This window comes from Haemaphysalis longicornis, unplaced genomic scaffold (genome assembly GCF_048455015.1).
Source record: "Haemaphysalis longicornis isolate Haplotype H1 unplaced genomic scaffold, Haemaphysalis longicornis Haplotype H1 scaffold_3, whole genome shotgun sequence".
Lineage (NCBI taxonomy): Eukaryota > Metazoa > Arthropoda > Arachnida > Ixodida > Ixodidae > Haemaphysalis > Haemaphysalis longicornis.
In genome coordinates, this window is record NW_027526335.1 from 86,376,584 (window position 1) to 86,391,469 (window position 14,886).

A 14,886-nucleotide genomic window follows, 5' to 3' on the forward strand; every position below is an offset into this window, starting at 1 on the left:
TGGGATTTCGGGTATTTTCGTTGCCTTTTGGTCAGTTTCAGCTACTGCTTCTTGTACTTCTATGCGGGTTTTCCCCTTTTAGGTCGGTTTCGACTATTTCTGTTGAATATTTTTAGACGCCTTTGTTTTCAGCCATTGCAGGTCCGTTTTGGCTGTTATTTATTTCTGTTAGAGTGGTTTTGTATGCTTTAGGTACGTTTATGTTGTGATATAACCCCCATAAGCAAGTTCAGGTGACGGCTGCTTGTACTGACTAGGAAACGCATATACGCAAAAAAAAAATACAAAACATGTTTGAGCATGGAGTGTTTATAGGCAGGACTCTTCCAAACTACTGAAAATTAAACCCATTTCCACAAAGTGTGAAATCTGCTGAAACTGTGGAGTTGTTCTCTTGAATCGGCTCGAACGTCAACGGGCGTTCGCCCGAGAACGGAAGCGCCTGCGCCGCGCAAATTCTACGGTTCGCGCAAAGAGATCGGCACCTAAATGTCACCTGCAGGGGCTCCCTCCACACTCTCTCCCCTAGCGAGGGGGAGATGAACCCGCCCCATTCGAGACCACTGCGCCCTCTATCGGTGGCGGTTCCCGGACCCATCGATAGAGGCCGCCGGCGGGTCCGAGAACCCGTTCCTAGACCTGCGTGACGCACGACCTTCAGCAGACGGACCAAAAGGCTCGACCTGCAGCAGCTCCACTGTTAAATCTACTGACATAGTTCACACATGTCCACATTGTTCTAACGCAGTTTTGCTTGATATTGTCCCGTCTAAACTTACTAATTCACTTCGACATTCCTTAACCTCTTGCGCTCAACAGCAACTGCAGGCGTACAAGAACTGCTCCTGTGTGCCGGTCCCGTCAGGCGCACCGATTAATGTTTCCGAGTACGATTTCGAGGCGCAGCGTATTAAATGCTCTACAAACTGCCACCTTCTGGTTGTATACATGATCGCCATCTTTATCTGCGTCTTCTTCACCTTCCTTACCTCGGCCCCGCAAGTCACCGTTATTATGCGGTAAGCGCACGCGTCGCTGTTCGGTTGAGTACAGCTTGATGGCAGGTTGGCGACTAACGGCGTCTACTTCACTGTTTCTCCATATAAAAGCAATCGAAGACTGTACAGTTTCTTCTCCTATGTGTTGGTGATTGGGAGAGAGCTGATAGCAAAGCAAAGCTCAATCATTTACTCACTGAGCTATCGATGCAGGCAGGTTGAAATAACACTTATCAACACCATTGCTCTTTTCTCTGTGGTTTCTAGTTGTACGCGATGGCTTGAGTTTCAGAAAAAAATATCCAAAGTGCAAAGGTACAGAGCTTTCACTGCTTGCGTAAAGAGGGGTGGGATCTGGGGGAGAACCCCTCCCGATAATAAAAACGGCCCTTCGCGCCCTCCCACCTCTTCAAGGGACCCTGCAATACTTTGTTCAACTTTTCTTGAAATCTTAAGTGCTTGCAGAACGTAGTCACCCAACACACAGAGTACTTAGATTAGGGGGTCGCAAAGTACCTCAGCCAGAAATTACTGCTCTATGCCCATCAGATAACTTGGAAACTCGCTCAAAAAATGTTTCTCTTTTTCCCTGTCTTGGCGTTCTTCGACGGCCCGAACTGCGTCACTGAGGCCATGTAGCGGTTGTTGGCAATGAACGCTTTTCGATAGCAACTTTAAAAATAAAGCCACGAATACAAAGCAGAAACGGAAATCTAGCTGCTGCGACGAGCAAATCAAGCAGTGCCGCTCCGTGCTGGCGATAACTGTAGATTTCGCCGTGCTTCCAGACGCCAAGGAAAGAGTGAGAGCGCTTATCGAAAGTGTTCCAGGGTCCCTTTAAATGTCCACATTTATGTGCATAAAAAACGCACTACTTTCATTTTAACGAAGTCAGTGTCTTGAACCTGGCGTTTAGTATATTGTGCTGGTGGTTGGCTGTATTGTGCCGGCGGTTGGCTGTAGACGCAACTAAGAATGTCTCCAGTTTTATTTACTGAAGTTAGCCCTACACATATAGCCTAAGAGAAAGAAGTCCGCAGTTTAACTTGAGCTCATCAAGAATTGAAGTCGTCAGAGATATCTGCGCTGTTTCTACGAGGGAGTCGAAATATCGCCTAATTTTATAGTTCAGTTAAATATCATGCTAGCTATGAAATTAAATAATGACCACACGTGGGCGACGTGAGTGGGAAGAGAAAATAAAGAACTCCGCTTTTCTTGGCCTACGCCCTTTCTGAAAATAAAGAACTTCGCTTTCCTTGACTTACGCACTTTCTGCAGGTGCGTGGAGGAAAAGGAGCGAGCCGTAGGCCTTGCTATGAAGTGGGTCTCCATTCGCCTCCTCGGTAAGCACCGTTACAGTGCATTCGAAATTCCCGCCAGTTCTTCCAGCTGACCTCGTGTTTGTGGGGATTCCAATCCGTGAATCCGTCACTTTCAGCGATTTTAGAATCCCCTGTCTTCCCTGGTTTCGAGACGCGGGTGCAGGGTTAGGGAACGTAAACGTATACGGCGGAAAAGCCCAAGACCTGCAGAAAATTCTTGCAACAAAGAAAAATTTGGCAACAGACGCGAGCTTTTTTTCGGCCTGCTCGGTAGTTTATGCATGGGAAGTGCGCCGATAAATAACGGTGTTCTAAAAGTGACGCTGTTGCAACGAAGATTGGCGGACGTATAACATTGCGATGCCGGGCTGTCTAATTTAAATGATATCTAGACGAAATTCTCACTAAAGTATTTTGTTCTTACCAGTTTCTTAGACATAAGCTATACCTATCATACCCAGCTTTCTCGCTCAAAATTACGACTTCTCAGGAACCTAGCAAAACGACTTCAGGAAAGTGATATTTGGCACAAAGCCAGAAGTCAACGTGAAGATCAAAACTCTTAAAGAACTTTCCAGCATTCTGAACATTTTTTTTGCGTAATTCGCTGTCAAATCTTACTCCCCGTGCATTTCTATGGGATGCTTTCCATGGCTCAGGAACCCAGTCGCGCAACGTGCGTGACTTCAAACTGTGCGCAAAGCAAGTTTTCACCCCAAATATTAGCTTCGCAAAAGAACTTTGCATTTCGCTAAAAAATTACAGAGTAATCACTGTTCAAAGGGCTGCCGTGAGCGGGAAAGCTGCACATGTTTGCAAAAATGAATCACATTGTTTCAACAGACCGCATTGATGGACGGAATGAATGAACACGGGCTAGCGACTTCTTAGTATTCCTAGAACTAAACAATGTATGTATGTATGTATGTATGTATGTATGTATGTATGTATGTATGTATGTATGTATGTATGTATGTATGTATGTATGTATGTATGTATGTATGTATGTATGTATGTATGTATGTATGTATGTATGTACAGGTCCCCAAAAACTAAAAGGAGCACGGCTTTGTGAAATTGGAATAATTTCTATTTTATTCGGCTGCCACCATAAATAGAATATGTGCGGCCCGATTTTATTCAATAGAATGACTTCCTTGAAAAGTCACTTAGAGGTTGCTGGCTATGCACATGGCGGAAAAATTCCCTCAAAATCTCCAACCCCTGCTCCGTTTACTTTTGGGGGCACCTGTATACAGTCGGTAAAGCGCCTGTCTATAACAGCGATTTCAACTGAAAACTGCCGAAATATACTCTTGACAAACACGTCGGCGACACGAGGAGCGGGCTTAGACTTCAGGACGCCGCAGTAGTTTTCTTCAAATCCTGCTTGGGTAAGGCAGAATGTCTGAAAGCATGAAAGCTGTTTTACTGAGTTTTACTGACTGTGCGTAGGTAAATATGTCTTTGGTATCTAGTTTTCATAAGAGTAGAACCCAAACTTGGTTTACCTTACTCTAATGAAGACCAGACCTCTGCCCATATACGCAAGAAGTAAACTTTGTGTGTTTTTCTGTTTAGTCGTTTGTTTTGTTTGTTTGTTTTGTTGTTGTTGTTGTTGTTGTTGTTGTGGTTGTTGTTGTTGTTGTTGTTGTTGTTGTTGTTGACGCTTTTCGCATGAGTCACAATTTTTATATTACGCTGTGGGACACCATCCTTTGTATCGGGATGTTGAGTTGGTATGTCCTCTCCTTCTCCCGAACTGCGAACGATGGGGACGCCGTGACCTACGTATGACGTATACGAACGGTCACATTTTAAGCGCGGAGCCCTTTAGGGGCTCGACTTGTCGTCGTAGCTCGTTCGCTGGACCCAAGTAGAGCCACACGGCGTTCCGTCGTAGCGGCTGTCGTCGCGGCGTAACCCACAGGCTTCGAGAGCCAAGCGGGTTTATATAGTCATAAGCGTTCGAAACTCGCAAACCGCTGGTGCTTGTCATATATTTCCCCCGTTGTTTAGGGCAAAGAAAACTGTCGGTACATTTGAGGCAAAATAGACGTAATTAACCGGCAGCGCCCGCGTTCATTTAGTTAGGAACGCTGGTTGGGTTGGTTTTTACTGAGTGAAAAAAAAGTGGCAGTGCAACGCCGGCACGTGCCGGAGGAAAAGCAAGCACAAAAATTGGCCGCGTATCTGCTCCTTTCGTTGCAAATATCGACAAAAGACGATAGTCTTTAACGACTTTTGCCAAGTAAATGCCTCTCTTCACTTTCCCGCTCACCTCTCATGTTGTTCCTCTTGCGTAGCGCTCCTTCCAAGGTAAAGACGCCAAAGGTTTGCTTAAATCGTTTTAAATTTCCCGCGTTCCACTGCTCCAGGCCGGGTGTCTGGATGCCAACGCTGCCATACCGCGGAGACGCGCGTGAATCGAGGCGCCCTACTTCAACGTTGATAGAACCACGTTGCCCTACTTCACGTGCGTTCCAAGCAGAACGTGGAACCTATCTAGCGGAACCTTTCATAACTGTGGTTGGTTGATTTCTTAAAATGGCGCCAGAAGCTTTAGTGGCGTGGGCGATAGCAGGCGACTGCGGAGTGAATTTTTTTTCTGCAGTTGATGAAGTATTTAATTTTGTAAAAATCAGACATGATTTTTTTAAAGGAACGCTGCAAATATCACTTCTGCATTAATTCTTTGTCTTATATTTGCGTAATGTCTTGTTTTTCTTCAACAATGTTGGCAAGTATGAACATTACACCGGACATAGACGGGTAGATTTAGCTGTGACTATATAAGACTATTGCGCAGGCATGGTTTTACTTCGGCCGGGTGGCTGAATCGAGTCACAGACAGACAGACAGACAGACATACAGACAGACCAAAATTTCTGAGTTAAGTAGCCCAAGAAAGACCATCGTCTTTAAAAGAACAGAACTCCCGCTGGCGCAGTTTCAGGCAGGGGGCGCGCGAGCACTGCGAAGTCGGGAAATTTGAATTGCACTGGGTGGCAGTAGTGGGCGGATAACGGTATAACGGAAGCGTATGAATCCAAGAGAACACCGCCTTCGTTCCGGAATAGCCATATTGTGTTAATTCCTGAAACTGATGATCCTGAAAAGCTGTTGGCGGTAGAGTCGTATCGGCCAATCAGCCTAACGAATGTTGATTACAAAATTTTCATGAAGGTTTTGGCTAGAAGATTGCAAGGAGTAATAAAAGCAATTGTTGGAACCCATCACACATGTGGAAATCAGGGACGATGTATTTTTACCAATATTCATGTCGCAAGAAGTGTATTAGACTGTTGCGACGCTTAGGGGGCCACGTGGCAATGATCCAAATTGATTTGCAGAAGGCCTTTGACCGTGTTGCGCATAACATTCTTTTCTCAGTGTTAGAACACGTTAACGTAGGATCCGTCATCCTCGAAGGTGTAAAGATGTCGTACACTCAGTGCTCAGCTAGTGTTATTGTAAACAAAAAAGTGGGACGAAGTTTTGATATACTACTGTCGTCGGTGAGGCAGGGGTGCCTCTTGAGTCTTTTGTTGTTTGCGATTTATCTTGAACCCTGCACCCCTCCAAGACTGGCACGCCCCCCGCAAATGACGCCACTTCAGCCAGAGAGAACCTCTGCCATAGGCACAATCAGCACAACGCCAATGCAGCATTTACTGACGCCGCTCTTAATGGATTTCATCTGGCCTTGGCTTGGTACAAACCCTCGACCAGAGAAACCAGACGTTACGTCTGCACACTGGACCACGCAACACCTGCACAAGCAGAACTTTTGGCTATCTGGACAGCTCTGAGGGACAACACCGGGCCTTCCGTCATATATACAGACTTATTTGAGGCACTACGTAGCATTGAGGACCCAAAAACAGACGACGCCACTGCCCAACGCATCCGCCAGATACTCCAGCACAAGCAGAGGAACGACATTGACGCCAGGGTCAGCTGGACGCCGGGACACGTCGGGGATCGCGGGTGTGGTAACGAGGGGGCACATGGTCTTGCCACCTCACAATCTGGCGTTATACCTGTACATCTCCAGCCTCTCCTGCTCGGATCTCCCGACCTTCGCGACCACCCCTACGCGGACTCGCTGCCAGGCGGCCACTTCGAAATGGCGCGAGTACGACGCTACCTCCGGTTTCTTCACCGCGAGAGATTAAAAAGCATTACCCCTCCACAAATCTCTAAGAATTTGCCCCTCAGCCGATCGCAAGAAATATTTATTAACAGAGTACTTGCCAACACGGCCACTACACCTCATATCATCCATAAATGGCAGACACTTGCTGACCGGAAGAAGGGCATTGGCACCGCTGCCCCCTGCACATGTACCTTCTGTCACATTGTGTGTGAAGCAAACATGGACCATCTTGTTCTGCAATGCTCCGCTTTTGATCTTCATAGACTAAACCATAGTGTTTTTCAAAATTCAGATATAGAAGCATTACATAGGGACATTCTCGAACATCCTCAACACCTGGTGACCTTATCCCAGTTTGGCGTTGCCAGTGGCCTGGAGAGCGTGATTTAGTGGGCGTCTACCTCCCTCCCTATTCCCCCTCTTCCCCCTCCAGCGACCTTCGGTCCTCCCCTTCCTAATAAAATAATTTATCATAATCATCTTGAACCCTTTTGTTTAAAGATTCTTCAAAATGGAAATACACATGGATTCCGTTTTCACTGCAGTGAAGTTAAAATTTTGTCATATGCCGATGACATCGCTGTGTTTTGTAGTGATAGGAAAAATGTGAGTGAGGTGGTGAACGATCTAAAGCGATTTTGCGAGTTGTCTGCCAGTGCAGTTTACTGGAACAATTGCATAGGATTTTGGCACGGTGACTGGCAAAGTAGGCCAGTGTTTTTCGAGAACATGCCTTGGACGACAACTCCGGCCAGGTATCTGGGCATCCCACTTGAAAACTACCAGGACGCTAAATAGAAACTACTGGGATGGAGAAACTGATAGAGTTAGAGAGAAATTAACACAATGGGGGGGGGGGGGGGGGGATCTGTCTATGTTTGCCCGTGCATCAGTATGTAATGTGTTTGCTGTTGCCAAGGTATGGTACGTCCTACAGTCGATTTGTATGTCAAGAAGGAACATACAAAACTGCACAGAGTGCTTGCGGTGATTTTGTGGGGCTCAAGTTGGGAGCGCATGAGTCGAACTAATTTGTTTCGCTCGGTGAAAAGTGGTAGATTGGGACTGGTGCATTTGTTTATCCGACAAATAGTTTCTAGGTTTATGTTTCTGAGAGATCAGAGAGATTGCTTTCTACGTACTGTGGTACAAGTCAGACTACGTGATGTTATTCCAGACTATGTAGTTTCAACTTCTAATATGCGATGTGTACGTGTGCGTGGGTTCTTGCGCGAAGTGGTAAATGCTTTTAGGATTTTAAGGCTTAGGTTTTCCTCAGAGTATTTGAGTAGTGTACTGCGAAAACGTTTGTACAAAGATATGATTGATGTGTGTCTGCCTGTTCCGGTTTATCGTCAGTTATATGCAGTGGGTTCAGGAAAAGATGTTCTAAAAAGAGTGCAATGAATGCCAGTACGTTCATCTGTTAAATCTTTCTTCTTTAAACTTCATAGCCGCACGCTACCGGTAAAACCCTGGCTGCAGAAAAAAGGACTATATGTACACCCATGGACACTTAACTGTAGAATATGCCAAAAGCTGGAAACAATTGAGCACATCTTTCTGGACTGTTGGGATGTGGTGTTTCACTGGGACATCCTCCAACAAACCCTGAAAAAAGACTTACCATTAACGTCTTATGGCATTCGCGTTTTGCCCGTAAACAATGATGGAGGCGTGCCCTATGATATGTTCATGGCACTTAGTCTGCATTCTATGTGGAAAACTCGCATGGCGGTTCAAAATGCCGAAACGCATGCTCGCACAGTGCGAGAGTACTTCATTGAAAGCGTTTCTTATATAAGAGAAGTTTATCGAGTCATGCCGGAAGAACCTGAGTGGTTACCCATTTTGGATGTTCTAGCGCAATTTAAAGGGACACTGAAGTGAATTTGTCAAGCTCCCGTTTTTGCTTGCACTGCGTAGACTGACTCAAATTAGCACACTTTTCATCGTTGATCCGGTTGACAAATCGGTAATTATTTTACAAAGCGCGAAAGAAGAAAAACTACCATGCGCGGTTTGCGGCGGCCGCACCAACTAAAGCTGTGACATTAGGAGGAGCGGGCACCGTGATTGGACGATGCCCAAGGTGAGCAACCAAACAAGTTTCGGTTTCGGTTTCGATTCTGTAAAACATAACCAATGGCGTTGTTGGATGGGCATTCTCAATATCTCAGTAATCATCGTACCGCGCTTCTGCCATGTTGTCGGCTGTAAAATGCACAAGATAAGCCTCCCAGGACGGCTTGTAGTCGTAGCATTCACTAGCCGAGACCTATGCAGTGCAACGCCCTCCGCGTACCCGCAGACGCCCAAATGCCATGCGCTTTTCCCCCATATTTGGAGCTTGCCTCCCTCATGCCTGTATCGTAAAAAGCGTGTTCGCACCAGTCCAAGGGTCTGTTCATTCTGGCCTGCGCCCACTGCCTGCAAGCAGTCGGTGCTTATGGCAACAGCACGCCAACGAGAACTCGCTAGCGCGCCAGTGCCAGCCTGCGCGCGTTTTGTGAACTAGTTCGTGTAGCCATGAACGTTGCGGCCCAAAAAAAGGTGAACTCAATATAGAAAACATCGGCGGAAAACAAAAAAGTTGAGTTACAAAAAAAAAAAAAAAGCACGTACCAGCGGGGATTCGAACTCGCGACTCGCAAAACACTTGCGGTGACATACCTAGCACACCAAACCACTGAGCCACGAAGCGGGCGACGAAGGTTCTTGCTAATATAGAATATATATTGTACCACCGGTTTACACTTTTATTTAGTTTTGGCATTTCAAGCAGCTTAGGTGACTATTTGTTGTACTGCGCTCGTGCAGTAAGCGTCGCCCGAGTTTCCACAGTAGCTCACGTCTAGCAATTGCATTTCGTAGACGGAAAAGCGTTCGCAGATGCGTAGTCGTGCTGCTGACCGCTGTGCTTGTTCGCCCAACGCAAAAAAGTGCTTCCCGCGCCCTAGTTTTACGCTGTACGGTAAAAATATCAGTTGATTTTATTTCCTTAGTACCTATATTGACTTCGCTGACTCTTCTCCGGCCTTCAAGAGACCTTATATTTTCCTACTGGCGTACCAGTCAGCGAAGCGTCGCATGTGCGCTTGTGCAGCGCGTGCTTGTGTGAAGCGACCTTGACTTGGAGCTAGATACAGTGTACAAACTAACCAAGTAAAGAAAGGCACATTCTTCCATTCACAAACGTGTCCTGGCTTCGTTTCAACTGAGGGAACGAATTGCGACGACCCGTCGGCGGCCGGCGGACGAAACGCTGGGCCGACTGACTCTGTCTGAAGGCCGGGGAGCCGTGCAGTAACGCAGCCAATTGCCAGCTCATCCCCTCCTGACGTCACACGAAAACGCCACAGAAAATGGGCGAGCGTAAAGAGAGGAGGACAGCGTTTTCGAATTAGTTTTTCTACTAAATAAAATCGCGTAAACGCGCCTAGAGTGGTCGAAACATGGCCTGGGGACTCCGGACTACAATTTGCGCTAGTAATCCCGCAATGTTTACATATCACTTCAGTGTCCCTTTAAGATGTTTTAAGCCACTCCCTTCAGCCGAGTTGTGGCTGGAGCTACTAATTTGTGTACTGAGCAGTGCGTGTTGTGTTGTCGCCAAGCAGGCAATAAAGAAAAAAAAATGGTGCTACAGCACATTATGGTGAATCACTGCTCTGCATTTCCGACAGCTTTCACATTAAGTGGAACGGCTTCAATTTTTTCTTGGAGTTTTCGGCGCATGTTAAAAATCCCCAGGTGGTCAAAATTAATCCAGAGCCCTCCACTATGGCGCGCCTCATCGCCTGTGTAGAGTCGGTGTGTTAAACCTCAGAATCAATTGATCAATCAATCGATCGATCAATCAATCAATCAATCAATCAATCAATCAATCAATCAATCAATCAATCAATCAATCAATCAATCAATCAATCAATCAATCAATCAATCAATCAATCAATCAATCAATCAATTAATTAAGTAATTAATTAATTAATTAATTAATTAATTAATTAATTAATTAATTAATTAATTAATTAATTTTGATTAGAGTCAGGCTGACTTCATTTGCTAGAACTATGCGTATAAGGCGCAAATTTATACACCCCACAAGAGTGCTGGCGTGCGAGTGAACCTGAGACAGCTAAGGAGGGCTTGAGTACTGTTCCGCGCAGGCAGCATCCCGGCACCGCTGATACTGGGCAGCGTGATCGACAGCAGCTGCCTGGTGTGGCAGGAGGTGTGCCTCGAGAGGGGCGCCTGCATCTTCTACAACAACGAGCAGCTTGCGCACTCGATGCTGCTGTTCCTCGTGCCCGCCAAGACAGCCTCCATCGCCCTCTGCTACGCCGCCAACGCCACGTTGCGCGAGCGTTACGCCAACCTGTGACGCCGCTACGCACTTTGAAATGCGCGCGCTTTTTTCCCCTTCACAATTGCTCTCACGAGTGCCGGGGAAGAGGACATTTTATACGGGAGTAAATGGTTATTAGTAATAGTGTTTTTACAAGGACACATGACTTGAGCTTTGGGTGTACCGGTAGTTGCTTGCCCGTACGTACGGGCATGCGACGAAGATTCACGACGATTCTTCTTACGAATACGACGACGAAGATTCTTTGGTAGCTTCATTGCCGAAGATGGAGAGATTCGCATATTTCTGCTTATTAACTTATTCAGAAGATTAACTGGAAAGTAAATATCAAAATGATGGGTGTACTTCGCCACGCGTACTGAGATTAATGTGCGGGAATGCTTTCTGCCTAGAAATATTTGCCGGTAGACGTGTTTTCCTCGTTTCTGTTTATATAAGCTTCTGATCTTGTCCACGCGTGAAAAACACACTGGTATATACCATATCAATGACTGTGGTCTGTATTAGTTTTTCTAGCCCTCTTTTCCCACGTGAGTTCAATACTTAGTCGGCACAGTTTTACGAAATTGATATCTTGCGCATATGTGTTGTGTTTTTGTTTGGCACGACGGAATGTGACATGCCATAATTAATTCATGATATAGTTATTCTTTCTTTGCGGTCCTGCTTCGAAAAAAAAAACATTTTTAACTCGCTTACAAAACCGCGTGGTCATCCTAAATTTTTGCAGTGTACACGTTGTTTCTGTGCAACTTATCTCCCATTGAGTATTTTACAGTATTTACTCGCATAAAGAATCACACCCCTGAAGTTTGCCTTCAAAATTTGTTTTTGTTTTTATTTCCCGCGCAATGGACACACCTCCAACTTGCCGCAGAAATATGTCGTATGGGTGCACGTCTAGCTGATGATGGTCGTGCTTACCTGTTGCCGCCGCAGACTTTCCGATATTCGTGATATCGGCAAGGATGCGTTAAATATTGATGAGGAAGAAACTCTCACTAAAGGCACATAATGTACTCACACGACAAAGAAAAAAAAACGCGCTCAGCTTTCTGCGTCGGCAGCCATGTCTCTTGATATCCCGCACTGTGACAGCGCCAGCCAGTTTATTGGTTGACCTGTTGTCACCTCGCAGCAAACACGTTCCGGCGCATTCCGTAATTCATGAAAACACTGCATTTTGCGACACTTTCGAAAGCGGCTGGCGGCGGTGTGCGAAGTTTTTGTTTTTATTTATCATGTTTATTATGTTCATGAGCATTATTGTACAAATTATTACCCGCAGCTTGCTTACGTTTTCTGTGCTCAAAAGTTTTTCGCAAAAAAAATTATTTCGCGTAAAGAAGGCACCCTTAAATTGGCGTTCATTTTTTTGAAAAAAAGTGCGATCATTACGCGAGTAAATACGGCAAACTGTACGGGACTCTAATCTTCAAGACATTGTTATAACTAGAAAGCTTCTTATCCATTTTTGCGCGTACGTGGGTGCGTGTTAGCATGACTTACAAATGCGCGCATAAAGACATATGCGTGTAGTGTATGTATGAATGTGGTTATGTGTGTATATGTATATGTGCATGTATGTATGTGCACATGTATATGTATATGTCTAAATGTATATATGTGTATATGTATTGCATGTAATTTCATCTTTAATTTGCCAAATAGTTGATATGTATGCGGGCCGCCGGGCTCCCTTTAAGTGGTCTTCGACTGTTCTTTCGCCTTGCGCATCCCCGACACCTGAACCGTGGAAACAAACACTTGATTGAGTAAAAGAGCTAGACTAACCAGTTGACACCGGCTTCCTGCGAGAACCACCCCTGGCTCAGTTGGTTTCCCTCTCTAGCAGATGGCAGCACCGTCCCATGAAAATCCTCCCCAGGGGCATTCGCAGTTTCCCACTTTCAAATATCCACTCTTGCGTAGGGAAGCCGTGAGCGAAGCGAAGCGGCGTCGAGATCGTTGCTATTTCGAAGGGTTGCCTAAAGCACGAGTCTGGGCCCCTTCCAGTGGTTATTTTAACGCTGTTGAGTGTTACGTGTGGTTGCCGTAGTTATGAAAATCATTGCTCCTTGATGCGTTCAATTTTTTTTCTAATTTCGCTAGCTTCAAATGCGAGGGGTTGCCGCTGCATGAAAAGTGGTCGGGAGGACCACGCGCACACGTGAATAGGGAGCAGGACAGGAGAAAGGGACGGCGTATACAGAAATAGAGCGCCTTGGCGAGCACCAGCCTGGACGACCAGCTTCGGCTGGCTCAGAGGGCTGTCGATGCTGCCCGCGCTCAAGGCATCCTGGACTGAGGACGCCTCCTTCAAGCTTCAGTACAATCCCCCCTGTTGATTTAAATAAACGTTTATTCTCTCTCTCTCTCGAGCGGCCGTGGGAGAAGTCACGTAATAGTGGTAAGTTACCTCGGCGTTGGCAGCTATCGTATGCTTTGAAAAACATTTATTGGGATGACAACAACTTCAATACCATTCTGATAACGCGCTGCTGATTCATGTTCATGATAACTTAGAATTGTAACCAAGTGCATTGACCGTACCATGCCACAGTGTCATGACGTTCAGGCTGATTATATGAATAAAGTTACGTAGCACCACTTCAGCCCCTTACCCCGGCTTTTCCTCGCGACCGCCTTTGTCAACGTCGTAATGCCCGCTCGGGAGCGCACGTGTGGGCAAACACTGTTCCTAACGTGTTCCCTCCTCGTATTCATTGCTCGCGACAAGCGGCGCAGGCGACGTGGCCGAGGAACGCGAGCGGGCGCCCGAAGCCGCTGTGGCCCGCTCTTCAGCGGGGACTGTATACCAACGTGGACTCGGACGCGATCAATGCCAGACGAAAGATGGAGAGGGCTCCAACCCCGCGCGCTGCCGTTGATGTGCCCGCTGCTGTCTGTTTCGATGCTGCTGGCGCGCTTCCTGCGGAGTTCGTGTGCTCCCCCCGAACGGACAGCGTTTGTACACGTGCGAGCTCCTTAAAACACTCTCTCCCGTCAGACGTTGCGTTCATCGGGACGCACGGCATAGTTCACACTACAACGGCTAGATTGGCATGCGTCGTACTCCAGTGTAGCGTCTTTCACTGCCGCCCTTGTCTCTATTTTTTGTTCCGTTTGGTGCCCTCTAAGCGCACGCGATTTCTCCTCTTCCTACGTGCCGCCTGCCCTTCTTTCCGGATATTGTGTTCCCGATGCGCCTAGTCGCCATTTGCAGGGCTAGGCTTGAGGGGGCGCGAGAGCGAGCTTCCCGACCCAGCATTCGATGGAGGCAAATGCGCTTTGGCCGTAATCCCGAGCCCCAGAATGTGCTTGCAGCGGTAGGACCTGCTGTCCGCCGTAAGGCGCTGTTGTACTGCAAACGCGAAGCCTGGTGGCAAAGCTGCCACGAGCGAATGACCGCGGTAAGGTGAAGTGTAAATTATAGCGTAGGCTGTTACGTTAAGGTCGTAATCAGCTTGGCAGTGAATTCGCGTCACACTCAACCAAAACCATTTCTACTCCCGCTGTGCGAGTTTTTTTTTTTTCTTTTTTTCGTTTTTTACGGAAGCTAGCGTTTGCCTTGTTTAATTTTGTTGTTTTGTGAGGCTCAAAGGGCGATACGAAAAAGCTGTCAAATACGGCATATACGCCTTCCGAATGGCAATGCTCTAGAGCTGCGGGAGGAGGAATTGTAACAGATCCCGTGTTAACTAGTGGCTTCAGTGTTGACCCCTTCGATCCAAATCGATAGTTGTCCTAATAAGGTCACGCTACATTTTCAATTTTCACTCCTGCTAGCTTTTAAGCAACATCCTCCTGTGGGAAGGCAAAAAAAATGCGTTGTCCATAGATTATAAATACAATTCAATTCAAATCAATTCCTGTACACCATGCCGATTACCTCAGCTGCTATTTCTTGATGGCTATACTGGCTGCACCTCAATGAGATCATTCAGTCACTGGAGTATGCACGTAGATGAACAGTTTTCAGCACGCTTCTTCAAAACACTAGTGGCTGAAGACATTGACGTAGAATTTCGCTCT

The 14,886-nt window shown here is 46.5% G+C and overlaps 1 protein-coding gene across 1 annotated transcript in view; it reads left to right on the plus strand.

The window, feature by feature from the left end:
• The window catches only part of LOC144175310 (solute carrier organic anion transporter family member 4A1-like), a 49,028-nt gene extending 37,764 nt beyond the window's left edge, over positions 1-11,264 (plus strand). The window contains exons 9-11 of the mRNA XM_077704392.1: positions 820-1,019; positions 2,280-2,344; positions 10,652-11,264. Coding sequence (XP_077560518.1) covers positions 820-1,019; positions 2,280-2,344; positions 10,652-10,866 — 480 coding nt within the window. The 3' untranslated portion in view covers positions 10,867-11,264. The remainder of the gene's footprint in view (positions 1-819; positions 1,020-2,279; positions 2,345-10,651) is intronic.
• The last annotated feature ends 3,622 nt before the right edge of the window (positions 11,265-14,886 follow it).